Source organism: Euwallacea similis, chromosome 18 (genome assembly GCF_039881205.1).
Source record: "Euwallacea similis isolate ESF13 chromosome 18, ESF131.1, whole genome shotgun sequence".
Taxonomy (NCBI): Eukaryota; Metazoa; Arthropoda; class Insecta; order Coleoptera; family Curculionidae; genus Euwallacea; species Euwallacea similis.
The window spans coordinates 2,887,740-2,906,133 of record NC_089626.1 but is presented as its reverse complement, the minus strand read 5'-3'; the positions used below and the strand labels follow the sequence as shown (position 1 = coordinate 2,906,133).

Below are 18,394 nucleotides of genomic sequence, written 5' to 3'. Positions count from 1 at the left end.
TTCGACACATAAGATTCGAAAAAATATATGCAACATTGCCAGATTTAGATGAAACAATGTCGCTAGTGGTGCTATTAGCTAACAAATATTTAAACCTAAAAAATTATATAAATTGTCAAGTTTTAATATTGATCTTGAAGCTCAAAATATATTAACAATTTGATCTAAATACGTTTTTTAATACTTGCTTTTCTTACAAATTATGTAAAATAATATTTTTATAATACTTATACATGGTATTGGTTTTTTAAATCCTGAAACAAAAATAGAAAAACAGAACTAATACTAACAACACCAGCTTCGTTTACTTCACGATAAAATATAGAAAGTACAATAAAATAAATTTCAATTAAATAACTAATTATATTTCATTAATTCATAATTGAAAGTTAGAAAATTAATCAAAAACTTAGAAAAATGGTCACCCATATCTCTTAATGACGTACCAACATTGTTAGGTGCTCATAAAATCAACAAATATATTTTTGACATTTAATGTCAAATTGATTCAACTCTTAACCTCGTTTTTCCTGCATAGATATAAAAACCATAAATATCAACAATCACAACAACAGTTTAAGATAAATTGTTGCAAATAGTAGTTTTTACTGAAAACCTGCTGTAATTCTATCGTGGTAACCATACCAGAATGGACCAATTAAAGCTGTGCCGCGCCTGCCTTTCAGAGCATCCCTCAGTGTCTCTCTTCACAAAAATTTCCACCCAGGAATTGGACACTGACTCAACTTTTGCTGAGGCCTTAACACAGCTCACCTCATTAAAGGTGTATTTTTTACACATTAAACATCCTTTATAAAGTCATTTATATTAATACTAAAAAATCTTCAGATCTCTGCCAAAGATGGATTGCCGGAATGTATTTGTGACCAATGTGAATCCCAAATTACATCTCTTGTTAAGTTCAAAAATACCTGCGAATCATCTTTCAACACTTTACAAAAATGGGGAAATGTGAAAGATGAGACTACTATTGATGTGCCTGAGTTTGTAGATGATATAGAAGATCAGAGTGACGATGAAGTACTTGCACTTCGAATTCAGAAGTACAAGGCTAAAAGGAAAAAAGTGAGGTTGTTAAAGCCTCTTAAGTTTACCTGTGAGTTGTGTAGTCGGTCTTATAAATTTCAAAAAAATTTGGATAAACACAGGTGTATTAAACCTGAAGAGATTTTGAATGAGTTTAGCCCTCCAAGGATAAGGGAAAAGAAGAATAGTATGTTGGAATTGGATATGAAAACTGAGGTAATATTCAAGTTCCTTACTACTGCTAATTGGCCTGAAAATTGTTTATAAAACAGGAATATGAATCAGTAAAAAAAGAGGAGAGTATCGATATTATAGAAGATAGTAAACCACAGTTCTTGGAGGATGATGATTTGTCTGAAGGGGTGGGTATTCCATTGTGGGATTCATTATTTTAATATGTGCAGTTTGATTTACAGGAAGATGCAGGTAAAAATGACTCAGATGATTCAGACTTTGCCATTGAATATACATGTAAAGAGTGTGATCAAACCTTTAAATCTAAAAGTTTGTTAGTATCTCACCAAAAAAAACATGCAGCAGAGAGACCATTTTTGTGTAATATGTGTGGGAAGGGATATTCTGATAAATATGGGTTAAAAAGTCATTTGGCAACACATTCAGGTATTTTCTTTCATACATCATATTTTTACAACTGATATTTTCACTTCTTATAAAATCATAGAGGATCGCCCCTATATGTGTAAATACTGCGGCTCTTGCTTCAGAACTCAGGGTGCTGTGAGAGTTCATGTTCGAACCCACACTGGGGAGCGTCCCTATAAATGTCGTTTCTGTACTAAAACGTTTGCTCAAGCAGCTAATGTTCAACAGCACGAACGGGTTCACACTGGTGAAAAACCTTATGAATGCACTATTTGCAATAGACGGTATGTTTGTGCCGAGTCTTGACATCTAATTAATACCCATAATATAGATTTAACCACAGTGGAAAGTTGAAGATTCATATGAGGTCACATAGTGGAGAGAGGCCTTATGGGTGTCTGTATTGTGAGAAATGCTTTGCAATGAAGGAAACCTTGAAGAAACATATTTGGACTCATACTGGAGAGCGTCCTCCTAATTACAAGGTAAATCAATAAATTTAGGTTTGTTATTTATTATAGTTCTTTTTGGTGGGTTTTCAGCCCAAACCGCGCCCAGACACGAGCCACATTTTGCCTACTCACGAGTGCGATATGTGTCACAAAAAGTTTAAATTTGCAGCCAATTTAAAGGCGCACATACGCAGGCACAAAAAAGAGAAACCGTATTTGTGTAGTACCTGTGGAAAGGCTTTTTCGGAGAAACACGGCCTGAACGTCCATTTAAATATTCATACAGGTTTGAATGACATGTAGTCTGGTTTACATTGACAATAGCAGCTTTGCAGGGGAGAAACCGTTCGAGTGCATGATTTGTCCTATGAAATTCAGCGCACCCACGGCATTAAGAGTCCATTTGCGCAGACACACCGGAGAAAAACCGTATAAATGCGACATCTGCGAGAAAAGCTTCTTTCAGCCTAGCAATTTAATCAGCCACAAACGCTCGCATACTGGGGAAAAACCTTACGATTGCACTTTATGCGAGAAAAAGTTCGTTTTCAATAAAACATTCCATGAACTTTTAAAAAGGAAACTTTCAGGTTTTCAGCCAGCAACAAGCTGAAAATTCACATGAGAATGCATAGCGGGGAGAAGCCCTATCACTGTCCTCATTGTGAGGAAAGCTTTGCTAGGCGGGACGTCTTGACGTGCCATTTGAGGCGCCACACTGGCGAGAAACCTTACACCTGCAAGATATGCCATCAGTCGTACTCGCACAGTGGAACTTTATACACTCATATCAAGACTCAGCATAAAATGAAGGGCCACGATCTTTCTGCTTTAGAATACTAAGCTCTAGAGGATGATATAGTTGAGTTAGTGGTGAATATTTGTGTCATGGAACACAAATAAATGTGTCACTATACAGTAGTGTGAGAAAATCGACTTTTTGTTAATCAATTTTCAAAACCTAAGCCGGTTCTGTCTGTCACATGTTTTTGTTCAGACAACGGGATTGGTTGATGTCGGCGCATAACCTCGAACAGTCAACTTTAAACCTGCATTAGACAGGGCCGACTTCAGTGTTAGTTGCGAGTGTATATCAATTGAATTCTTGTGATTTTACTTTTTAATGAGATTTGTTTGGATCAATTTTGATACATGTGGTGCGTATTTATGTAGTGTAAATACATAGTGTTTATGTATCACTTTACGTGCTCTATGTAATTTTATGGAAATATAGAGAAATCAAGAAAAAAATGAATTGTGTTTTATAGACCCAGAAAAATGGTTATTTATCAAGTCAATCTTTACTCGACTGAATTGCAGAGCAGGCTTCAGTCCACTAATTTCGCTTGCGTATAGTAGCAATAAAACCACATAATATATTTTTTAAATTACTTTATATAGGTACTTTAGATCAATTATATGGCTAATCACACACGCGTTAAGTCAATCTGAAAACAAAGTCTTTGCAGGTGCTAATAAATACATAATAAATAAATATAATAAATTATACAAATAGCCTCAGCCACACATCATACGTTTTCCGAGCTTATTAATATTTACAACTTCGGTATCGTCGCGGTTTGCGCCTGGCCTGTAGTGGGATATTTGGGTCTGCAAACGCAGCCACTTTCAACTAACACGTAGTCTTGCCCTGTCAACGTGACCGGTCCTAGGGGAATCACTAGGAAGAGGTACGGGACGTATGTTTGGGTGCATTCACCTCGCACCAGGTCACATTCCGAACTCTCACAAACCTATTTACATATTCGATAATAATTGCAATATCTTGCCAATGGCAAAGTTATTTACCTCGAAAACAACTTGTTGTAGCAAATCCGGGAATTTCTGCACTATGGTCACAGGTTGGCCGGATGTCAGAGACACCCCATACATGGGAGCGGTAGTGTTGTAGCGAGTTTTGCATAATCTTGGAGGCATACCCCCACAGGTGCTTGAAGAAGTCATTGTGGGGGCTCTGCCTGCAATTATTTTCTCTGTTAACTCCCCTAAAGAAATAATTTAAATTTACCTCTTCTTGCGGTTAAATGGCTCTCGCCTCGATTTTCCTCAAATGCTGCAAGTAAAGCGCTTCTGGTTAGAAATGGGTCTATGGTAGGTTTCTGAGATCTCCCAGTGCGAAAGCTGCCCGTGAATTGGCTACTGGATTTGAAGGACTTTTCTATAGCTTGCCTATTATTCAAGTCAGGGAAAATTTGCACGAGATAATGCATTTTACTTACGTGGGGTATGGGTGATTGGAAGGACCCATGCAATTGGGGTCGTCCAGCAGGGCGTCTCCCCATAGGTACTTGAGACCCCCTCCTCCTTTACATGTTGTTGGGAGTTTGGCGAAGGTGGGAACCACTAGTCCGCCCAAGAATATGCACAACTAGAAATTACATTAAATTTGATATGTCTTGGAAATACAAAAATCATGAATAAGGACGTGACCCATTTTCCTCAAAACAGTACTAGTACGTTGACTGAACGTTGACCTTTTGTGTAACTGTACTTTTCGCGCCTTGTAGGAAATATAATAAAGTGTGGGATTTTCTTTACATAGCTAATTGTTCCCAATTAACTTACTTCCCGTTAACTCAACAAAGCACTCACCCTAAAGTACAGCTGCACATTTTCGCACTTGAATAAACTCCACGGTTTTCTGCTCATGTCCGATTTAACTGCTCGCTAAGTCGCCTAAGATACGCTATTCAAACCGAGAAGAAGACGAAACTGAAGGCGGTTATGTCGATGACAAAGCTGAAGACCAAGCGGACAACCGATATTCAAACAGGAAATTAGTCCAACAGGTCGGCAATGCCCGCGCTAAAGAATTCTCGTTGTTGATCGTGAACTTGGAAGAACCGCAAATTTGTCGCTTGTATTTTAGGTGGGAGTGGACGCGATGGTACTACGTCGCATATGGCGGTCTGTTCTTGTGGTTTCAGGCTAATATGCGTGTTCAGTTGAAACGGGGTATATATAATTGCCCACGGTAGTTAAATTTGAAGATCTGCGTTATGTAACAGTTACATGGTATGGTAGTATTTTGTCTGCAGGCTAATTTTTGTTTTAGAAAATAGCCTAAAAAATATCTTTACACCCTGGGATTGAAAAAATTTCCAGTACGAAATCTTATTCGCCATATTGTCAAGAAAATTGGTAAAGCTGTTATGAGTTCTTAAAATCAATGGATTAAAATTCGAAATAAAACACTATTTTGACTACAAAGTTTATTAAAACAAAGAATATTATTCAAACCCCTGAAACCTTTGAGATCTCATCATCAGAACGTGAATACCTCTACATTCTGGCGTGAAAAAATGTATTAAGAAAATCTTATTCGCTATACTGTCAAGAGTTTGGTTAATTTGTTATAAGCTCTTGAAATTGAATGAAAATTAAAATTCGAAATGAAACACTATTTTAACTGCAGGGTTTATTTAAAAAAGAACAATATTATTCACATATATATCCACTTAAGCTGCCGGTTTCTCTTCTGCCACATTTGTCACTCCTGAAGCCTGCGAAGTGGCATCATCAGGCGGTTCTGCGGCGCACGCCAACGATGGGAACTTCTTCTGCAGCACTTGTCGGTATTTGGGATGGCTGAAAACCAAACTTTAACTTAAAAAAAAAAACCTTAATGCAGAACACACCTAATTCCATAGACAATCGGGTTGTAAACTGCATTGGCCTTAGCAAACAACGAGCACCAAATAGTGGCCAGGGGGGTGATCTTGCTGTTGCCGAAAATGCCGGAATAGTTGGTGACCAGATAAGGAGTCCAGGCCATAAACCACAGCGAGATGGTCATGAGGGCGATTTTGGCCAGTTTGCATTCGGCGCTCGTTTGTGCTGCTTCGGATGATCTCAAGGAGGCGACGTTCATTTTCTTGGCTTGCTCACGCATTGACTTCTCATGAGCCGCCACGGCCTTAGAGAAGAGATTTAGAGCAACAGCTTCATTAAACATGTATAGCGACAAACCTGCACTATGAAGAAATAAGAATAGATAATCAGCAGCAGCGGCATGAAATACACAAACACCGAATAGACTATAATATAGCTTTTGCTGAGGAGGTCTTTGGTGAGATAATCGGTGCCACAGGCAGTCATGTTTCCCTCAGGAACATACCTGATAAATCAATCAATCATTCATTTTAATACAAGCAACACTGCAATACCTATTCCATCCAAACAATGGTGCAATAGTCCACCCAACACTCATGGCCCAAATGAGTAAAATCCGGAGCATAGAGGTTTTTTTAGTCAAAGGGGTGGCGCTCAGCCCTTTTACGATGACATTGTAACGGTCCAGAGCTATGAAGGTCATTGTCCAGATGCTGGCACATCCGAACAATGAGCCGAACATACCGTATAGCTCGCAGAAGAAGGGCCCCAAGACCCAGGTTTCGTAGTAGCAATTAATGACCATGGGCGGTGACATGGTGAACATCATGAGGAAGTCGGAAAATGCCAAGTTGATAACTAGGAGGTTGGAGGGGGTGCGGAGGGCTTTGGTACTGGTGAAGATGTAGACCACCTAGATATTATGAAGAAATGTGAATGCAAAAGGCCGAATGGGAAAAACTGAGAAAATAAATACTTCAATTGCAAATTCGTATCTGCTTTTTCAAGATTAAACATGAGTTTGTAGAGGAAAAATTTCTGCAAAAACCCTCACTTGCTACCACTGTGTTAAGATCATGTAAACCAGGTCCTGGATGCAATCCTCGCTTACGTTAGATGTTCTGTTTTTGTTTAAAAACGTGTATTAGAATAGAATGGTTATATACTACGAGTAGCTAGCGTTGTCTTGATACATCGATCGATACGACCAGTGGTGTCAAATGAGAATTTAAACAAAGAAAATGTAGTTTTTATTCTTAATTTTTTCGAGCTTGGTATCGACTGATTTTTCGATGATTGATGAAGCGAATTATCTCATCTCTAAAACTAACCATGCCATTTCCTATAACCGAGATGAAGCCCAAAACGCCGATCATGAACCCTAGAATGCCGTGCCACAGAGGGTTCAATGGGGGGTACTGGAACCAGTAGGCGTCCACCATGTGGAGCATATCAGGTGGCACTTTGTCCACGACAGTAATGTTGCCTGAAACGTTTTCCTTGTCCTAAATGTGTAGTTCAATTAATTTACAAGATCTTACCACCATAGCCAGAGGCGCGTTGAGCAGCCCAAGTGGCAAAGCTTGGCTCTCCCATCACAGACATAGTGGTACCTCTACATTCAATCACAACTTAATTTGAACAGAAATCACCGAAGTAGTCACTTACCAGGAGATATTAAATCCACTATCACTAAACTAGTTCACATTTGAAGACGGCATTAGGGCTGCGACTCGAGACCGCTCTCAAGAGAAACGTCTTATATTTCCTCATTATTAAATTAAGAAAATCCTCTTTGACTTGTCTTCTAAGGTTTCTCATATGCTTTAAACCTATTAGTTTTCTTACAGACTTGAAGTTCATGGTCTCAGCAATGAAAGTGAAATCTTGACGATTTTTTTATTAAATTAAGATAGACACATAAACAACAAATAATAATAATTTAATAAATTATAAGATACACACAACTGACTATGATTTTAAGGTGACTGATGATGACTCTCCATTGAGTCGTAACGTCGCGTCCAACTGAGTAGCGCAACTGCTGCCCTTGCAGGACACCATACTTTTCAGCAGGTTTCGCAGATAAGTCTTCTCGTTGGCTGGGAGGTATTGGTAGCGATTTTTCAATTCGAATGGATCTATTTTAGAGAAAATTTCGCTAAGAATTCAGGGAAAATAAAGCGCCAACATTACCTATTTTCAGATTATAAAATGTAGTTATTCCAGTGGTAAATTCGCAATACAAGAAATCATGACTGGCATTTATAGTCCTCAAACACGAGTAGGTGTTGTTGTTGGCATTCATGCAGAAGCAGAAGGGACCCCCGCCCCATTTGGGTTCAGTGCGCCAATGATCGTTGGTGTGTTCGAAACAAGTCATTCTCTCGTGATGGCAAATATCCTCTCGTTTCTTCATCTTCCGCAGTTTGGCCTTTTCCTCCTGAGTCTGCTCCTGGCGCTCCTCGATAGAGTGTTTGTCTTCATTTTCGTTGTCACAGTGGCACTTACTCAATCTCCCTTTGGCCGGCAAATTACCACCAGTTCGCTGACGAAGAAACATTACAATTAAAACTCCTATAAAAACCAAAACGAGATTCCCTTATTACCACAGTCTTGAAGACGGTCCCATGAGAAGTAAAACAAAAACATTTCTTCTCTTCCTTTGCATGAGGTGTGACCGCCTTACTCTCCTCTTTGCACCTGAACTTTCGCCATCTTCCATGTGTCTTGCAGGTTTTCTGGCCGTTCTTGCAGCCCAATACACATCTGCTATTTCTTCCATTAAATTGCTTCGTTCCTGCATTTAAAACTTAATCGTTGCCGAACAATTATCCACCAAAAATTACCAATCGCATTCGTTCGAAGGTAAGCTTCAGGTTTGCTCTTTAGGATCTCCTCACTCACGTCCTCGTCCTTCCTTTTGCGTCGTAAATGGTGGGTCATGAGGTCGTTGTTCATATCACTGGAATTCTGAGGTACTGAGTACTGAAGCAAATTGGTCTCGTGGAGTTTGGATTGAAGATGAGGAGTTTCTCGACGACCGGAGCTAAAATGAGAAATGTTTCTCTGATAAGTAAAAAAGTTAGGAGAAACTTCTTCTTTCTTCAAGGAGACTCAAGGATTACATTTCTTATGAAATGGTAAATTCGTATCTCCAATCGGCATCAATAATTCTCATGCCTTTAATAAAAATAAATTCGTTGTTTACCATTAAAACTTTGATATACTACCACTGAACAAACGTCATAAAATTATATTCGGCGCTATCTACTCCTCATCACATAGTCATCATAAACACGTACGTAATTAGTTCGGCCATCATTTAAGAGCGTGTACTAGAAAAGGACGGTTATATACCAGGCAGGAATTAACGTTACCTTTAACTCATAGGTTGATACGTACAGTGGTGGCAAATGAGTGATTGAACAGACAAAATTTAAAAAAAGAAAAAACAAAGATTTTTCGATGCGATGTTTTCAAAGTGCAAGAAGTTTGGTCTTTTATTTAAGGCTTCAGATAAAAATTGATATGTTGACAAAATAAAAAGATAAATTATTCCATTTACAATTATAGTCTATATTTACCTCTCTATCAAAAACGTGTCCTTCCACCTAATTTTCTTCCTACCTCCTTTAAAGACCAGAGGCAATATTGACTTCCCATCCATTTGCGGGGGTACCTTCACTCCTGCCAAATCCAAAAACGTAGGGGCCAAATCGATGTTAAGCACTATCTCGTTCAAGGTAGCCCTAGCCTCTATTCCAGGCCCACGCATGAGGAAAGGCACCCTTACATCGAACTCAAAGGGAAAGCTTTTACCCTTCACCAGACCAAACTGCCCCAAGTGGTACCCATGATCACTAGTGTAGACCACGAAGGAATCTTCCAATTCTCCCACCTCTTTGAGCTCCTTGATCACCACCTCCACCGCATCGTCCACTGATTGGAGAGTTTGCAACCGCTTGGTCATGAGGAGATTGGTGAAGTCTTTGTGGATTGACTGCATTTCTCCAGTGACTTGGAGGATCCATTGTTTATCCGGATTGGGAGCGTAATTGTAAGAGGGCGTGCTGATGATCTTAGGCGGTAAAAAACTTCAAAAGGTAAGCAGATATACTTACTGGTGAGTGGTGACGTTGAAATACAAATTGGAGTATTGCGGAGCGGAATCTTCAGGCCCATGAGGGGCTGGAAAGGCCATCACGAGCATAATGGGTTTGTTCGGGAATTGTTTCTTGGAGTTCCTGATGAAATTGACTGCATCTCTGGCTATGACGTCCGTGTAATAGTCCTACTAAATACAGCTTTAGCACACGCACCTGAAGGGTCATGACTCATACCTTTTCGTACTCAAATCCGTGTTTTATAGTCTGTCCATTCATGTTCCTTGAATAGTTGTAGTATTTAGAGTTCATTATCAATCCTCCCCACTCCCGCCAGCCTGGAGGGATGTAGGTGCCGTTGTACTTGTTCAGGTACTTGCCGAAGTAGCCTTTTTATCCAAATAATGAATAAATGTTCACAATAGCTCTAAAACGCGTTTATACCAGTTCTATAGCCAGCGTTGGACAGATAAGTGGCGAAACTTTTGGTTTCATGGGTAGCCTGCCATTGAGGGCTTGAACAGTTGTCCTTGTTGGTATAGACCTCATGGTTGTGCACATACATGCCAGTAAGGAGAGAGCTTCGCGAGGGGCAGCACATAGGGGTCGTCACATAGGCGTGCCGGAATTCCACTCCATGCTCTCGAACGTTCTTCAGAGTTTTAGGCATGAAGTTCAGGGAGCCCAGTTCGATATCTTGGTCGTCGGTGAGGAAGAGGATGATATTGGGTTTCTGCTTACCCTTAAGAGTATCACAGCATGCTTGCTTGAAGAGGGCAAAGAGGAGGAAGGGGAGGGTCAGTCTTCTGATGAGGGATTTAGACATGTCTGAGGGAAACACAAATCATTAGTTTTAGCGGGCTGAGTTGAGTGAGATTAGAGCAGGAAACACACGATAGTTTAAGTGGCTAATAAATCTCAACTGAGGCCCACTACAGCAGTCCGGCAATTGATAATTTAATTTGAGCTTTGTGGGTTTCTAACGAAGATAAAAGGCGTTAACATTGATCTCTTTTGTGGCTGACTTGCTGTATCTGTTAAGCAATAAAGGTGCGTTTTCTGGCGACTATTATGAATAGCCAAGTTTGTTGAAATTTATTGCCCCCTATAACAAATAAACCATAAATGTGTCGACACAGAAAAATTAATTGCCGGATGTAAACGGACAGAAAATGATTAAACTGATGCGAAAGAATTTATTGATCTTACGAGCTTCTCAGAACCAATATGCATCACTTTAGCTGCTCCTCGGTGTATATAATTTTAATCCGATGTAGTTGTACGCATTAGCCAGTTAGCCAATACGAGTAGAATGAATTAAGGTAACATAAATTTGCGCATTAAAACAGGTTTTATCAGACGGCATAGACTCCGAACAGATGCACCAATGAATGAATTATGGTAATGGGCCCCCTGGCAGAGTCACTTGCTTTCACATTTAAAAACATGTAAATTTACATTGTACATACCTTAGAGCAGCTACGTTGTGAGTACAAATTCCCCTGGCGAACTAAATAAATCCCCCTAAAATCTACTTCCTATTTAAGTTCGAACTACATTAGTCACTCTACCGATTAACACTCACCTGTCTTCTAGGAATTTTATCAGAAACCGTTGAGGTTTAAGACCTAAACAACCGGCACCATCACAACCATCGGTGGGTAGTTGTTATACTGCGTGGACCAGTTCTGACTATCGAATGGGTCTGGTCCTTTAATGATGCACCGGTACGAGAAGCAGCAGCACTCGAATGATTTCACACTTTGGAAATTGCTTTATTGTTCCCTCTCTCGGCTTTATTGCTGCTATTGTTACCGCGTTTGGCGAAATTGCTCACAGAAGCAAGGTCGATTCGCTGGGAGTGGAAAGTTCGCGTGCTGGGTCGATGGAGGATGTTGGCTTTAGATCGTAAATCTGATAGTTAAGCTCGTAGTATTGAGCATCTCCGAAAGTAGTTCATAATGCTGACGTGAGGATAAAAAGAGTTCGCCATATTGTCCGGAAAATTGATGATTTATAGCTATATGTTTGAGACGTTAATACTGCGCTTTTTTTTCATATAGAACACTCCGTACATTATGAGATTTTCTTCAATAAATCATTCATTGAGGTTAATTTAATCACAAAATTTTTGATTTATATGGGGACCACTAAAAGCATGACTAATAGATTGTGGCATTACTATTTTTTAAGTCTTGTAAGCCTTATATATATTATCGAACATTACGAACCCACCGATGACAAGGAACAATGCTGCCAGATAAAAAGGAAGTTCGAAGTTCAAAAATATGTTGAGTTCCTTGAGAAAGTTCTTCAGTCTATGTCTACAGGTCAAAATCATTTGTTTTAACAAGCAAACATTTCTTTGAGAACTTTTTATTCCGTAACAGATGCAATTTGCCGCTTGTCAGCGGCAAAAATACCATTAAATTACAAACATGTATAAGGTCTTTGTGTTTACCCTCATTGGCTCTTCACAGGCAAAATAATAAAACAAGATCCTGTATATGTTTTCACGATATATACAATGTGGCGTCCTCGCTCATTCGTGATTTAAACTGATGCGCGCCGCTGCTGTCTAGATTCGTTAAATTCCCGCATCCGCTCCTCGAGTTCGGGCCTGAAATGTCTGATTAGGCCCTGTATGGGCCATGCTGCGCCATCGGCCAAGGCGCAGATAGAGTGTCCTTCCACCTGTTTGCTGATTTCCCATAACATGTCGATTTCCTCAGGTTTTCCATTACCATCCACGAATCGGTGGATTATTTTGTTCATCCAATGGACACCTGAAATTCCACTTGTTAAATAGGACATTGTTTAATAAGCGACGAAAATGGTAATTTCTCTCAATGAATGAACAGTTTGTATTAATGTTCTTGCATAATAGAAAATGATTTTTGATGAGTAAAACACTATATTTTTCCTACGACCATGTCAAATTTAAATCTTTATAATACTTCCAACAATACTCATCAATAGCTTGCTGCATTCACACATCCCTGCCAAACTGTATCTATAAAAACGCAAGTTAACGTTGTAGCCTCTTTTTGGTTAGAGTAACGTATGACAAAAGTTTTTTTTTACATGGTTATAGAAAAGGTATTTTTCGATTTCTTCAAAACCCTGTTTACCCTCTCTGCAGGGAGTGCACTGTCCGCAGGATTCATGCTTGTAAAACATAAGAAGTCGAGCAATTGCTTTAACTATATCAGTTTGTTTATTCATCACAATAATAGCAGCAGTGCCTAAGCTGGTTTGGGCCGCCACCAGGCCATCAAAATCCATGAGGACATCTTCGCAAACTCTGCAAAACTCAAATATAAACCTGCACAAGTTCAATTATTTGACAATTAACATACTTTTTAGGAATCAAAGGAGTTGAGGAGCCTCCAGGGATTATTGCCAGCAAATTATCCCAGCCCCCTTGAATGCCCCCTGCATGAACTTCAATGAGCTCCTTCAAAGGAATACTCATTTCCTCTTCAACAGTGCAAGGTCTGTTCACATGCCCAGAAATGTTGAATAATTTAGTCCCTGAATTCCTAGTTCGACCGAAAGATGCAAACCAGGCTCCACTCCTCCGACAAATAGTCTAAAATTTTGCTGATGAAATTTTTATGTTAATACAGTCATAACTATTGTTCAGACACTCACTGGTGATACAGCGATAGTTTCAACATTATTAACCGTAGTTGGGCAACCAAAAACACCCACATCTGCAGGGAATGGTGGCTTTAGTCGGGGTTTCCCTTGCTTGCCTTCAATTGACTCGATAAGTGCCGTTTCTTCACCGCAAATGTAAGCTCCAGCACCACGATGCATAAAAACATCAAAATCATAACCGGAACCGCAAGCATTTTTGCCGAGAAAGCCTGCTTGGTAGGCCTGCAGAAAGACATAAAATTTCAAGGGAATATACCAACTAATTATTCCTAGTTTTATATTATTAAGATTTTCTTCTTCAAGTCTGCCCAAAAACCTGAATTTACCTCTGCAATAGCCACCTGCATATTGGAAGCCTCATTATAAAATTCTCCTCTAATATAAATATAAGCAGCCTTGGCTCCTATGGCTCTCCCAGCAATCAAACAACCCTCCACAAGTTTATGTGGATCATGCCTCATGATATCTCTATCTTTACAAGTCCCTGGTTCTCCTTCATCAGCATTTACCACCAAATATTTTGGCCTACCATCCCCAGGTCTGTTCATAAATGACCATTTCATACCAGTAGGAAACCCAGCGCCACCTCGACCTCTAAGACCTGAGGTTTTAACCTCATCTGCAATGTTGCTTTTTACAGTCTTGTTTCAAAGTTAAAGTAAATAGTAGCATACTGATAATCCAATCAGCACCCTTTAGGAGAATTTCCTTAGTCTTGTACCAATCGCCCCGTTTTATGGCCCCTTTGAGCCGCCAGTCATGTGCCCCATATAGATTAGTAAAAACTCTGTCTTCGTCGGCCAGAGGGCCAAATTTGGTCCTGGTTTGAGGAGGTGGGGTGCCTGGGGGTGGCCCTGATGATAAGGACCGAAGGCTGAGGACTGTTGTGGGAGAAACTTGGAACAAAACATATCATGTAATGCGTATGTATAGCAAGGCAATTTAGGGATAAATTAATGGTGAACGCAGTAGGTTGGTCATTTTTAGAATGAAATATGCTTTAATTGAACTTATCAATTATGTAATTTACAAACCTAATTTGCAGCTGCAAAACGCAGTGTCAATGATTAATGAGGTTACTTGTTGATAGCCTATACTTACCATTTTTAGCAAAACATGCTTTGGATATTATTCTGTTTGCCATTGGGGCCAAAATTTAGATAAAACTTCTTTTAAAAATTAGATTTTTTAGAAGAAAAATGAAAACACCGCCATGTTGTGATTCCTTGCACAATGGCATTGACAACGTCAATTAAAACACATATCAGATGGAAACAGTAATTCTAGATAAACCTCTCTTCATTAGATGCATGTGAAAAACAAGGACAGACGCTGAATTTTATGGACGGATTGTAGCTACAATTATTTATTAGTTTTAAACACAAGAACTCTACCATTATCTTAATCTCAAAAATGTTTTTATTTAGATTTGTTGCTAAATAAGGATAAACATTAACTTTAAGCACTTCATAGAAATATATGATATTAGACGATTTAAACCAGTTCTTAAAATTCAAATTTCTGAACAATTTTACCCCAATTCTCTTCAATACATGCAAACAACATCTATACTTTCACCATATTGTCAAGAATAAATCAAATAGGTACCTTTCACCCACATTAATTAACAAATAATAAGAAATTTTAAGGAATTTTTTTAATTCCGACACTAAGCTATGCTGATGAGGAGAAAATGAGCTTGAGAGAGCTGATTGCTGCATGCGAGGGGAGTGTAAAAAAGATGGGATAATTTGTTGGCTACGTGGCGGAAGGGCCTTAGTCGACTATAACGTCATGATTCCAGAACACCCAAGTTTCGGCAGTGGGGCTCTAATTGTCATGGATAAACGCACCGACCGACACAAGGCTATATGTAGCTCGATTAAGGGGGTTTACAAGCACGGATCCGGCAGCTGGTGCCCTTTTTGCAGGGAAGGTTATTCACGAGGATTCAACAGGGGTGCCATAGATCTTCAACATCTTGGAGAGATTCGTCTGAGGTGATGCTAACATTGAGGAACTGGACATGCTGCAGGAGATCACTAAGGAGGTGGAAAGGTATTGGCTGATGGTACTGCATGGGTTGCCCAGGGTATTTTGAGGAGCGAATCCGACAGTGGGGTGAATGGAAGCAATGGGGTTCTTGTTGATTCTGTAGAATGTGATGATTGAAGTTATTTAATTAGATGGGTAGTGGGACCCTGAACTCTCTTTACGTAACCCAGAAACAGTACTTCACGAACTCGTCTAATTCGATCTAATAGAATCGGTAAAGTTCATTGCCGTGCGTGTTTGCGTCCAATTCTAGCGAATACACTTTTTCTTGGCCGGTTGCAGTTCAGGTGAGTGGGACAACGAACGCGAGTAACCCAGCGGTATTTATCATGTATAACTTTATTTATTTCGAACGAAGGTAAACGCAGAAAACGAGCGTTTTCTGGCATTAACAGTTAGGTACCTACTCCAAAAGGCGACCAGTGCCCCCTCCCCTCCCCCTCACATCCACAAGACAAACCAGTTTGGTTCCATTTGAGTTTGAGGGCCTAATACCTCCTGTGGTGTTTTACGATAAGGAGGAATTGATATTTTGCAAGTCTGTTCTACTGTGTTTCTTGAAGTCTTTCCGGTCTGTAGCGCTATAAATGGCACTATCTGGATCAAATTTCGGGGTGAAGACACATCTGTACGGGCTTATTCTGAGTACTAGACTATGTAAACCTCGAAGAAATATCTCATTTGTAACGAAAATTTTGAGATTTCGAAAATTTGATTAAATAGAAAGTTGGACTGTTTTTTTGAAGTCTCTCCCTTCTGTAGCGCTGTAGATATGGGTCCGGGGATAAAATTTCAGGGGGAAAACACATCTACACAGCTTTGAGTTGATAACCAAATCTTAGAAATTTCGAGAAAACACCTCATTCCTAATAAATATTACGAGATTTTGAGAATCTGATTAAACGGAGAGTGGCTCTGATTCTTGAATTTTCTCCCTTCTGTAGCGCTGTAGATATGGGTCCGAGGATAAAATTTCAGGGGGAAAACATATCTACACAGCGTTGAATTGATGACCAAATCTTAGAAATTTCGAGAAAACACCTTATTCCTAACAAATATTATGAGATTTTGAGAATTTGATTAAACTGAAAGTTGCTCGGATTCTTGAAGTCTCTCCCTTCTGTAGCTCTGTAGTTATGGGGTCGTTGATGAAATTTCAGGATGCAAACACATCTATATAGCATTGACATAATGACCAAATAAGGTGAACTACGAGAAAATGCCTCATTCCTAATAAATTTTAAGAAATTTTGAAAGTCTTATTAAGTGGAGAATTGGACTGATTCGTGAAGTTTCTCCCGTCGGTAGCGCTGTACGTATATTATGTCTGTGAATGCAATTTCAGGGGGAAAATATATCTACACGGCGTTGATTTGATGACCGAAATGTGGAAATTTCGATAAAATACCTTATTCCTACTAAATATTACGAAATTTTGAAAATCGTGTTAAACGAAGAGCTGCATCGACCCTTACAGGCTCTCCCTTTTGTTGCGTGAACGAACACGCATACACCCCAATCCTTCCGAGAGGGTAGTGGCTCAAGTTTCGCGTCTGCGCCTCCTATCCTCAGAGCTTGCGACTACAATGCTCCGAAGTTTTCCATGTAAGAGGTAGCAGGACGCCTACGCGCGCAGCTACAAGCTAGATAAAGATAGTACCAGAGGTACCCGTACTGGCATGTCACCTCGGCCATTTCTTCTTGAAATCGAGTTCAAATTGCAAACAACAGTACGCGGGCCTTGAATGAAAGTTGTATCGCTTACTAACGGGAAGATCTCTTATGCAACGTATTACAGTTAGACAGACCAAGAGTTCGTCAACCCGCTTTCCGTCCTTGTCGCGTTTGCGTCGAGGCCCGTAAGTCTCTCTCTCGATCGCTGTGCGGAATTGGCGAATGTAAACCAATGACCTAGCAGATGATGGTACCGGGGCATCGAAAGAATCTTGGCTGTTCGCGTTTTATTGGTCTTGGAACAGAGTCTGAATGCTAATAAACGTGTGCTTTCTTTGGAAGAAATTAGCGGAGAGTTCAGTCAGTAATTAACTACTTGGAGTACCAACTAGGTGCGGTATCACCACGGCAATTGTTGATTATCAAGAAAACCTGACAAGGGACACTTTAATTCGCACAAAAGCTGGTTAAATGAACGACCTCAAAGATTAAAAATCGAAACGGCACAAAATACATAAATTATGGTTCTCGAATTAAATAGTACCGTAGGGTGATACCTAAGGGTGGTACATTTTGCAGAGACTTTTTGTTGCTTTATTTGCAAGGAAAAAAGATTCTCAGAATAATCCCACACCGACAATGAGGTACCACTTTCAGGGGGCACCGTAATGTTGCCTATCAAGGTCGGAAAACACATGCATAATATGGAAAACGTGGGTTTTCTAGTAGGTGGTACCATCAGTACCTTGGGTGGTACTGCCCAAAATTTTGTATCAAGGGGGAGTTACTAGATGTGGTACCACGCCGGCAATAATCGCTTTTTAGAGATAACCACATTAGATGTTTTAAATCGCAGATATCTTTAAAATGCTTAATTGAACCAAAAACTTTAAATTCTTAAGATGGTACCACATTGAAAATACATTACCGCTTTCCCATAGGGCCCTAATACTGTTAATTCATCAACAAGTCGCAATATAGAAATCATGAATATTGAACCATGTGGTTCCGTTGGATCCACCAAAGTGGCACTTCTAAGAGTGGCACCATCCAAATTCTTCAATCTTCTGAAGCACATAAATAAGCAGGTTTGTTAATTGATCGAAAAACTTTTAATTCTTAAGGCGGCACCACTCTAACAATAAGGACCATCATGGAGTC

The 18,394-nt window shown here is 39.7% G+C and overlaps 5 protein-coding genes across 5 annotated transcripts; 1 reads left to right on the top strand and 4 right to left on the bottom strand.

Annotated features, from left to right (window-relative positions):
• The first annotated feature begins 527 nt into the window (after positions 1 to 527).
• On the top strand, positions 528 to 3,196 carry LOC136414933 (zinc finger protein ZFP2-like). Its single transcript, XM_066399242.1, has 9 exons — positions 528 to 784; positions 850 to 1,263; positions 1,320 to 1,409; positions 1,464 to 1,668; positions 1,730 to 1,934; positions 1,982 to 2,135; positions 2,193 to 2,388; positions 2,438 to 2,642; positions 2,693 to 3,196. Exons 1-9 carry the CDS (start codon positions 650 to 652, stop codon positions 2,943 to 2,945), a joined length of 1,857 nt encoding a protein of 618 aa, XP_066255339.1. The 5' UTR covers positions 528 to 649; the 3' UTR covers positions 2,946 to 3,196.
• Positions 3,197 to 3,490: 294 nt separating this feature from the next.
• Positions 3,491 to 5,018, bottom strand: LOC136414946 (uncharacterized). The gene is made up of 5 exons (XM_066399255.1): positions 4,716 to 5,018; positions 4,343 to 4,491; positions 4,132 to 4,292; positions 3,912 to 4,081; positions 3,491 to 3,856 (listed from the first exon to the last, which is right to left on the bottom strand). The coding sequence occupies exons 1-5, from the start codon at positions 4,770 to 4,772 to the stop codon at positions 3,659 to 3,661; spliced, it is 735 nt and encodes a 244-aa protein (XP_066255352.1). The 5' UTR covers positions 4,773 to 5,018; the 3' UTR covers positions 3,491 to 3,658.
• Positions 5,019 to 5,526: 508 nt separating this feature from the next.
• Rh6 (Rhodopsin 6) lies at positions 5,527 to 7,463 on the bottom strand. Its single transcript, XM_066399023.1, has 7 exons — positions 7,404 to 7,463; positions 7,277 to 7,350; positions 7,067 to 7,221; positions 6,290 to 6,648; positions 6,093 to 6,240; positions 5,762 to 6,039; positions 5,527 to 5,711 (listed from the first exon to the last, which is right to left on the bottom strand). Exons 2-7 carry the CDS (start codon positions 7,338 to 7,340, stop codon positions 5,582 to 5,584), a joined length of 1,134 nt encoding a protein of 377 aa, XP_066255120.1. The 5' UTR covers positions 7,341 to 7,350; positions 7,404 to 7,463; the 3' UTR covers positions 5,527 to 5,581.
• A 157-nt stretch (positions 7,464 to 7,620) lies between these two features.
• Positions 7,621 to 11,713, bottom strand: Sulf1 (Extracellular sulfatase Sulf1). The gene is made up of 9 exons (XM_066399022.1): positions 11,427 to 11,713; positions 10,286 to 10,669; positions 10,079 to 10,230; positions 9,860 to 10,029; positions 9,323 to 9,808; positions 8,585 to 8,784; positions 8,345 to 8,535; positions 7,932 to 8,283; positions 7,621 to 7,876 (listed from the first exon to the last, which is right to left on the bottom strand). The coding sequence occupies exons 2-9, from the start codon at positions 10,665 to 10,667 to the stop codon at positions 7,707 to 7,709; spliced, it is 2,103 nt and encodes a 700-aa protein (XP_066255119.1). The 5' UTR covers positions 10,668 to 10,669; positions 11,427 to 11,713; the 3' UTR covers positions 7,621 to 7,706.
• A 498-nt stretch (positions 11,714 to 12,211) lies between these two features.
• On the bottom strand, positions 12,212 to 14,756 carry LOC136414720 (NADH dehydrogenase [ubiquinone] flavoprotein 1, mitochondrial-like). The gene is made up of 7 exons (XM_066398891.1): positions 14,606 to 14,756; positions 14,179 to 14,400; positions 13,831 to 14,123; positions 13,496 to 13,726; positions 13,201 to 13,433; positions 12,973 to 13,145; positions 12,212 to 12,627 (listed from the first exon to the last, which is right to left on the bottom strand). The coding sequence occupies exons 1-7, from the start codon at positions 14,646 to 14,648 to the stop codon at positions 12,395 to 12,397; spliced, it is 1,428 nt and encodes a 475-aa protein (XP_066254988.1). The 5' UTR covers positions 14,649 to 14,756; the 3' UTR covers positions 12,212 to 12,394.
• Positions 14,757 to 18,394: the final 3,638 nt, after the last annotated feature.